Source organism: Pyrus communis, chromosome 7 (genome assembly GCF_041283825.1).
Source record: "Pyrus communis isolate YQ-2024b chromosome 7, ASM4128382v1, whole genome shotgun sequence".
Lineage (NCBI taxonomy): Eukaryota > Viridiplantae > Streptophyta > Magnoliopsida > Rosales > Rosaceae > Pyrus > Pyrus communis.
The window spans coordinates 11,582,866-11,592,262 of NC_142571.1; the positions used below are offsets into that span (position 1 = coordinate 11,582,866).

Sequence of the window (9,397 nt, forward strand, 5' to 3'; positions counted from 1 at the left end):
ATGTAACTATTAGGTTGAGAACTAAAAGCAGGCATGGTGCAAACAGTTCTTCGCGAGTGTATATCCAGTAGTTAAGGCAGAGGAAGAAGAAGAACAATAAAATCCTTAAAGGAAACTTTTTTTTTCTTTCTTTCGGTGAAGAGAAATGAGAAATGGTCAGAGAGTCATGCTGATAACGTATTATAAATAGGCAAAAGTTAGAGAGATAACCTTTACTAGTGACAGGAGCGAAGCAGGTGTAAAATATTACACTGTAACTATAACACAAGGGGATGACAAATAAAAGAGGGAGGGTAGATAATGATGTTATTGATCTTTCTTGTTCTTTTTTTTTATTTTGATAGTACACAGAGCGCTCTATTTATAGAGCAACTCCAGCTCACACCTTTTGAAAATACGATCTCCTTCATTTCCAAAGTCCACATTACTGTGTGAGTATTGAAAATCTATGTGGGCATTCATTAATCTGGCAAATATTTTAAACACTGCCAATGTTTTCAACAAATTGTATAAAGGAAAAAGTAACAAATAAAAAGAAGTTCGTAGAATATCGACAAAGAAGAACGTGGAAGCTTCTAGAAATAGAACTACCGAGTGAGGTTAGGGTTTTTCTTCTTATGGGAAATAGAAATACTACTCTAAAAGGTGAACCTCCTACAGTAGTCTCCCACCGCCACCCTTCCTTATATAACCACAAACATATCGTTCGTATAACAAGAAGAAGAAAAGAAGATAAGACGAAGAATCTGGATTGTCTGGTTTTGCCTATAATACAATATTTACTGCTGGTACATATCAACGCTCAACACAAAGCTAACATGTCAAGTATGGAGCCTCCAATGTGTGCAAGCGGCTGCGGGTTCTATGGCTCTGTGGAAAACAAGAACCTGTGCTCCAAATGCTATAAAGATCATCTAAATCAAGAAAATATGTATGTTGTAGCATCGGCCGACGTGACCTCGAAGGAAAAACTTAATCTGGGTTCCTTCGTTAGCGGAATTTCTCCTCGCCTTCTTTTGAAACTTCATCAGTTACTTCACTAGTTTCTGATGATCATAAATATGGGAACAATGATAGTGAATCAAGTGTCGGTGTGACAGACAAAAATAGGTGCCAAAGCTGCAACGAAAAGGTTGGAGTGTTGGGATTTCAGTGCCGCTGGTGGTGGTGTGTTTTGTGGGATACACAGACCCAAAAGAACATTCATGCATTTTGGATCTCAAGCAGGCTGGGAGAGATGTTTTAGCCAAGAAAATCCACTCTGCAAGGGTGACAAGTTAGAATGGAGTTTTAGGGATGATGAAGTTGTACTAGAGATTGACTATTGTCTCTTTGCATGTTATAGCTTAGCTTTATTAGGTTTCAAGACTACTTGTTTTTGTTAATTAACTTTATTTTAATCATTTGTAAACCAACTTATGAGGTTGTTCATGATCGGATTATTAATTAAGTTCGATTTACGTGCTTATTTCTTATTAGTGACACATCATCTGGTTTGCAAATTTGGTTAAAAAATTTAGTCTTCCTAACATTATGCAATACCAATATGTAGCGTATCTACTAGTCATTGGAAGAAAACCAAAGAACAATCCTTCACCATTGATCACCACCTTTAATCTTGGGGTTGGCAACAATTCTTCTTTACCTATTCTCTCGTTTTGCCCATGTTTACCATGTCTTCTATAATTGTCTCCATCTCTTGGTTATGGGTGTCGCTCTTTTGCTGGTGAGGAGAGTATTCTTGGTTGTGATCCTTCTCTTGCTCTCTTGTGGAGAGGCTTTATAGCGGCTATGACTAGAGAGAGAGAGAGAGAGACTTTATAGCGGCTATGATGAGAGAGAGAGATATATAATACAAATATGTTGCGTCTACTATTTTGTTACAAATATAATAGCTGTCTTTTGGAGCTTTCATACATGTGATAGCCACATAAGGGTTTACTATAGTTGTTTGTTGAGCAAATTCACTCTAGATCATTTTCTTGATTACTGGTGTATTATACCTAATTGGCACCTTTGTACTTTTATTTTATACAATAATATGTTTACACTAAAGAGTGAGGAATAAAATAGTATCAAACTCGCCATTTATAGGATTCGAACTTAAAACATTTTACTTGCAAGTGAAGAAAATGCAATCTTAAAACAGCAGCCAAACTGTGTTCTAATAATAATAGGTCTAAAACAAAGGCCATAAAAGGAGCACGAAGAAAAAGGAAAACAAGCTATCGGTATTATGACCATAGGTTTTTTTTTTTTTTTTTTACTGTTATAAAAGGGTTAAAGTTTGAGAGAATAACCTTTTAATGGTAGGTGCAAGGTAGATGTAAAATGCCACACTAAAACTATAGCACAGGCAGATAACAAATAAAAGGCAGATGAATAGATGATGTTACTGATATTTTTCTCTAGTTTTCTTTCTTCTTATCTTTTCTGTTACATGAAAACAGATGGAGTGCTCTATTTATAGAGCAACTTCATACAGATGCATTAACTGCATTTTGAAACTTGTAACGCGTCTTCTGACAACATAATGCATTTTCCACTTTCATTTTCTACAAATGGAACTGTGGGCATTCATTGCCCATGAGACTTTTCAACACTCCCCCTTGGATGCCCACATATCAACATGAGTTGCCTCGTTAAAACCTTGCTTGGAAAAACCCAATGGGAAAAAAAGCATAGCGAAGGAAAAAGAGTACAACTTTTCCTGGATCGTTGATATAGTGTCTAGTATGCTTATGTTGCCTCGTTAAAACCTTGATAAGAAAAACCCAGTGGGAAAAATCCTAATCGAAGGAAAAAGAGTACAACAAGCATGTATCAGGGATGCTCCCCCTGATATGTATCTCCCCCTGATTCCGCATTTTCCAAATTTAGCTGTTTGGTAAGTCGACGTAATCCGATGCCTTGCACTAACTTCTGAAATGTGCACTTTGGTAGAGATTTGGTGAACAAGTCTGCCAGATTTTCATTTGAACGGATTTGTCTGACTTTAATAACTTTAGCCTTCTGAAGCTCATGTGCACTGAAAAACTTTGGAGATATGTGTTTAGTCTTATCGCCCTTGATGAATCCTTCCTTCATTTGGGCAACACAGGCTGCATTATCTTCATGGATGACAGTTGGATTGTCTGTCTTCGAAGTTAGACCACATGAATTCCGGATATGATGGATCATTGATCTTAACCAAGAACATTCACGACTTGCTTCATGTAAAGCAAGTATTTCTGAATGATTTGAAGATGTAGCAACTAATGTTTGCTTGGTTGAGCGCCATGAGATTGCTGTATCTCCATTCTTAAACACATATCCAGTTTGTGAGCGGGCTTTATGCGGATCAGAGAGGAAGCCAGCATCTGCATATCCAACAAGGACCTGGTCATCTGTGGAGTTCTTTGAGTAGAAGAGACCCATGTCTGTTGTCCCACGAAGGTATCGCAATACATCTTTGATACCCTTCCAATGGCGAATTGTTGGAGCAGAGCTATACCTTGCTAACAAATTAACTGAAAAAGCTATATCTGGTCTAGTACATTGTGCTAAATACAATAAAGCACCTACTGCACTCAGATATGGTACTTCTGGACCAAGGACCAGCTCATCATCTTCTTTTGGACGAAATGGATCTTTCTTAATGTCCAAAGAACGAACGACCATTGGCGTGCTTAGTGGATAAGCCTTGTCCATACCAAATCGCTTCAGAATTTTTTCAATGTAAGCTGATTGGTGGATCAAAATTCCACTAGCACAATGCTCGATCTGCAGGCCGAGACAATATTTTGTTTTTCCAAGGTCTTTCATTTCAAATTCGCTTTTCAGATATTCAGCAGTTTTATTGAGCTCTTCAGGAGTCCCAACTAGATTCATATCATCAACATATACTGCCACTATAGCGAATCCAGAATTGGATTTCTTAATGAACACACAAGGGCAAATAACATTGTTGATATACCCTTCTTTGATCAAATACTCACTGAGACGATTATACCACATTCGTCCAGATTGCTTCAGACCATACAATGATCGCTTTAATTTGATCGAGAGCATACCTCGTGGTTTATTACTTGTTTCAGGCAACTTAAGTCCTTCAGGGACTTTCATATAGATGTCAGTATCTAATTCTCCATATAGATACGCAGTGATGACATCCATAAGTCGCATGTCAAGTCTTTCTGTAACCACTAAACTTATTAAGTAACGGAACGTAATTGCGTCCATTACAGGAGAGTATGTCTCCTCATAATCAATTCCAGGTCTTTGAGAAAAACCTTGTGCAACGAGTCGTGCTTTGTATCTTGCGATCTCGTTTTTCTCATTGCGTTTCCTTGTGAATACCCATTTGTAACCCACGGGGTTTACACTAGGCGGGGTTTGGACTACTGGTCCAAAAACATTCCGCTTTTCCAAGGAATTTAATTCTGCCTGGATTGCATCTTTCCACTTAGGCCAATCCTGTCTCTGTTTGCATTCATCAACAGAACGGGGCTCAATATCATCACTTAAGATGATTTCAGTGGCTACTGCAAATGCAAACATATCATCGATGATTATTTCATTTCGATCCCACAATTCATTTGTACATGCATAATTTATGGAGATTTCTTTGCTTTCATGTACTTCTGTCTCTTCAGGGACAGATGTCTCATCAAGGACATTTTCTTTTTCTGGAAGTCCAGAATGATGAATTGTGGATGTATCATTCATTTTCTCTTCCTGAATGATTTCATTTGGATTCAGTTGTGCCCTCGACTTTCTCTTTCGAGGAGCTGAATCTTTTGAACCTTGGGGTCTACCACGCTTCAGGCGTGCACCAGATGAATCATTTGCTGCCACTTTATTTTGTCCAACAGGGACATCAATTTTTGCAGGTGCATTTGCAGCTGGTATATGTGATTTTGTCACTTTCATAGCATCATTAAATGCATCTGGCATTTGATTGGCAATGCTTTGAAGATGAACGATCCTTCTCACTTCATTTTCACATTGAATGTTGCGAGGATCAAAATGAGACAAGGTGGGAACAACCCATGTCAGCTCTTTCCGTTCTTCTGGAACGGTCTTTTCTTCCCCTAACGACGGGAAAACTGTCTCATCAAAGTGACAATCAGCAAAACGAGCTGTAAACATATCACCTGTCAAGGGTTCCAAATATCTAATGATAGATGGTGAATCAAAACCCACGTAAATTCCCAGTCTACGCTGAGGTCCCATTTTAGTGCGTTGCAGCGGTGCAATAGGCACATAAACAGCACAACCAAAAACTCGTAAATGGGAAATGTTTGGCTGATGTCCAAACACGAGTTGTACTGAAGAGTATTGATGGTTGGCTACAGGTCTCAATCGAACCAATGATGCAGCATGTAAGATGGCATGTCCCCATGCAGAGACTGGCAATTTGGTTTTCATAAGCAGAGTGCGAGCTATTAACTGAAGCCGCTTGATCAATGCTTCTGCTAAACCATTTTGAGTATGGACATGAGGAACAGGGTGTTCAACATCAATGCCCAATGTCATGCAATAATCATCAAAGGTTTGAGACGTAAATTCACCAGCATTATCAAGTCGGATAGACTTAATGGGATAATCTGGGAACTGTGCTCGTAACTTAATTATTTGAGCAAGAAGTCTCGCAAAGGCTACATTCCGAGTAGACAAGAGACAAACATGTGACCATCGGGTAGATGCATCAACCAAAACCATAAAATATCGAAATGGTCCACATAATGGTTGAATAGGCCCACAAATATCCCCTTGAATTCTTTGCAGAAATGATGGGGATTCAGCATCAACCTTTAGTTGAGATGGTCTAATTACCAACTTCCCTTGAGAACAAGCTTTGCAAGGGTTATCATTTAAGGCAGCAATGTGTCTGCTCACTAATGGATGTCCATTAGAGTTGGTAATGATCCTACGCATCATGGTAGATCCTGGATGACCTAGACGGTCATGCCAAAGCATGTAAACCTTTGAATCAATGAACTTCTGGTTCATGACAGTATGTGATTCAATTGTCCTTATGTATGTATAATATAATCCACTCGACATACCATGCAACTTCTCCAATATACGCTTCTGGGTATCATTGGAGGTAATGCATAGATACTCCACATTTTCTGCACTTTTTGTTTCAATGTGGTATCCATTTAGACGTATGTCTTTGAAACTCAACAAATTTCGAGTAGATCGAGTAGCATACAATGCATTCTGTATGGACAATATTGTTCCATTCGGTAACATAATCTGGGCTTGCCCTGAACCTTGAATTACATCTGAAGGTCCTGATATTGTTGTTACCCCTACTCTTGTAGGTATTAAGCTTGAGAAATACTTTCGATCACGAAGTATTGTATGTGTGGTTGCACTGTCTGCAAGACAAATATCTCCGCCATTTCTCATGTTCTGAGAATAACCACAATTTTTGTCCATGCTCTCTGAGTAAGAGAATCAGAATTAAAAGCAAATTATAACAAGAAATTTACATGCCACTTTTATTGAATCTGAAAATACTACAAGTTCAGCATAATAAAAGTACATTAATGATTCAATCAGACCGATATACTTCATTTCCCCTTTCCACAATATAGTCTGAAACATCTAGATGAGTTGTGTTCAACTGCCCTGATAAGTCGAACACTGGATCAGGTATATCCATTGGTCTAGCCTGGTCGAGAAAGTTGGTCTCGACACCCTTCTCCTTGAGGGAGGCTTGATACAGATCCACTAGATGTTTTGGGGTACGACAAGTACGCGCCCAATGCCCATTGCCACCACACCTATGGCAGGCTCCTTCAGGGTTTCTAGGAGCATTATTCATATGAGCTTTGCCTTTGTGGCGATTCACATTTTTGAAGCTCGGGCCTGAATTATGCCTCGGAACCTGGTTGTGAAACTGAACTCCATGGTTCTTGCCTTTCCTATTCCATCGACCTCGCTTGTGGCCACGTCCTCGTTTATGATTATCACCACCAGAGGATGTGGCGTTCACTTCGAGGGAAGCAGCATTCACTTCTGGGAATGGTGCAGATCCAGTAGGTCGGGAATGATGGTTTTTCATCAGGAGCTCATCATTCTGTTCAGCTACTAAGAGCACAGATATCAGCTGGTTGTACTCAGTGTAGCCTCGCGCTCTATACTGCTGCTGCAGGAGCACGTTGGAGGCATGAAATGTGCTGAGAGTCTTTTCCAGCATATGCTCCTCAGTAATAATATCCCCACAGAGCTTCATCTGAGAGGTAATTCTGAACAATGCAGAATTGTATTCTGCCACTGACTTGAAGTCTTGGATCCTCAGATGAGTCCACTCATAGCGGGCCCTTGGAAGAATCACCGTTGTCTGGTGATTGTATCTATTTCTCAAGGCATTCCAGAGAGCTAACGGATCTTCAACCGTTAAGTACTCGCTCTTTAGCGCCTCATCAAGATGGCGACGAATGAAAATCATGGCCTTTGCCCTATCTTGAGAGGATGAGTTGCTCTCTTCCCTGATGGTATCTCCAAGATTCCCTGCTTCCAGATGGATCTTGGTATCCAGTACCCAGGTCAGGTAATTCTTCCCGGTAATATCCAGGGCAGCAAATTCAAGCTTCGCCAAGTTCGCCATTTTCTTTTCTGAAAGAAAATGAGATGTGTAAGAACTTGTAATAATATGTATTCCTGGAGGAATGTGATGTTAGAACTTCTGGTTCTTACAAATTTTTCATTTTGATCTTCAGGCCAAAATGATAAGCACTCGAAACTTCTGGCTCGAGATTTTCAGGGTGAATGAGAAGGGCGATCGTACCGCACCATTCTCATTGAAATAATGTAATATAGAATGGGCGATTATACCGCACCACATAAAATTGCAATGAAATTAAACAGCAGGTAAATTCAAATATGCAGGGTAGGGTGTGCGATTATACCGCTCCACCTAAAAATTGCAGTAAAATTAAATCTGTAGTCCAAGATAGGCGATGATACCGCACCGTCTTGGATCGCAGTAAGAATAAATTTGCAGTTCAAGATGGGCGATTGTACCGCACCATCTTGGATTGCAGTAGAATTAACATAAATAAATACTGGGTTAGTAATCAATCTCTACACCAAACAAGTAATCAAAGATGTATGTAACCGTTAGTTGGAGGACTATGAGCAGGCACGGAGCAAACAATTCGTCGCGAGGGTACACGGCGCAGTTGAGGCAGAGGAAGAAGATGAACAGTAAAAATCTTAAAGGAAACATTTTTTTTTTCTTTCTTTCGTTCATTCGGCGAAGAGAGATGAGAGAATAATTATATATAGAGACTCGTGCTGATAACGTGTTATAAAAGGGTTAAAGTTTGAGAGAATAACCTTTTAATGGTAGGTGCAAGGTAGATGTAAAATGCCACACTAAAACTATAGCACAGGCAGATAACAAATAAAAGGCAGATGAATAGATGATGTTACTGATATTTTTCTCTAGTTTTCTTTCTTCTTATCTTTTCTGTTACATGAAAACAGATGGAGTGCTCTATTTATAGAGCAACTTCATACAGATGCATTAACTGCATTTTGAAACTTGTAACGCGTCTTCTGACAACATAATGCATTTTCCACTTTCATTTTCTACAAATGGAACTGTGGGCATTCATTGCCCATGAGACTTTTCAACATTTACATAGTTGTAGCTGTTTTTTCTTTGGAACGTGATTTTTATACTCTTTTTAGCTTCTTACAAACTTTTTTTTTTTTTTTGAACAAACAATAATATAGTTCAAATTCGTTTTTGACAACAATCAAACCTAAGACTTCTCACTTATAAGTGAAGAGAATTACAACTAGACTGTAGTACTAAGTGACACAAACACCCTTTTTTATTTTTAACTATTAAATTGAATAAATTAAATGAAATCAATGCACATGATAAAATGGGTTGTGTGTTCTCACTTTTATTTTATTTATATCAACGATATTTCACTTTCTATTTTTATAAAAACACAATAGACAATGCATAACAATTTAGATATCACACTCACCATTCAAGCAAGTCAAACTTTGACAGCCCACCTAACCAGCATGTAAAAATTAATACCACTAGATTGTAGTGCCAGTGGAAACAATATTCTACTTTAGACTAATATAAATTGTGAAGAAGGGGATTTGAACTAGATTACATAGAGATCATGTCCAATCTAACCAATGCAGCTACACCCATATTACATGCTAACACAATTGTAGCCAACATGGTACTGGTCCCCTGAGATGAATGTATTGTTAAGATTTCAGAGTCGCGCCAACAACCACTACTAATCACATTAATAGTGTCTCAAATTTACCAATTGCACACCCCGACATGTGTTGGCACAAAAGACCCAAATGCAATTAGAAATGAAAGCATTCAGTAGTTATAATATATTCTTATGAAGTTCTCGAT

At 38.7% G+C, this 9,397-nt stretch overlaps 1 protein-coding gene and 1 pseudogene across 1 annotated transcript; one reads left to right on the forward strand and one right to left on the reverse strand.

Moving 5' to 3' along the window:
- Nucleotides 1-830: 830 nt before the first annotated feature.
- Nucleotides 831-1,385, forward strand: LOC137734278 (putative zinc finger A20 and AN1 domain-containing stress-associated protein 8 pseudogene; annotated as a pseudogene).
- Nucleotides 1,386-6,464: 5,079 nt separating this feature from the next.
- On the reverse strand, nucleotides 6,465-8,495 carry LOC148695721 (uncharacterized). Its single transcript, XM_088696682.1, has 2 exons — nucleotides 8,335-8,495; nucleotides 6,465-7,611 (listed from the first exon to the last, which is right to left on the reverse strand). The coding sequence occupies exon 2, from the start codon at nucleotides 7,601-7,603 to the stop codon at nucleotides 6,545-6,547; it is 1,059 nt and encodes a 352-aa protein (XP_088552808.1). The 5' UTR covers nucleotides 7,604-7,611; nucleotides 8,335-8,495; the 3' UTR covers nucleotides 6,465-6,544.
- Nucleotides 8,496-9,397: the final 902 nt, after the last annotated feature.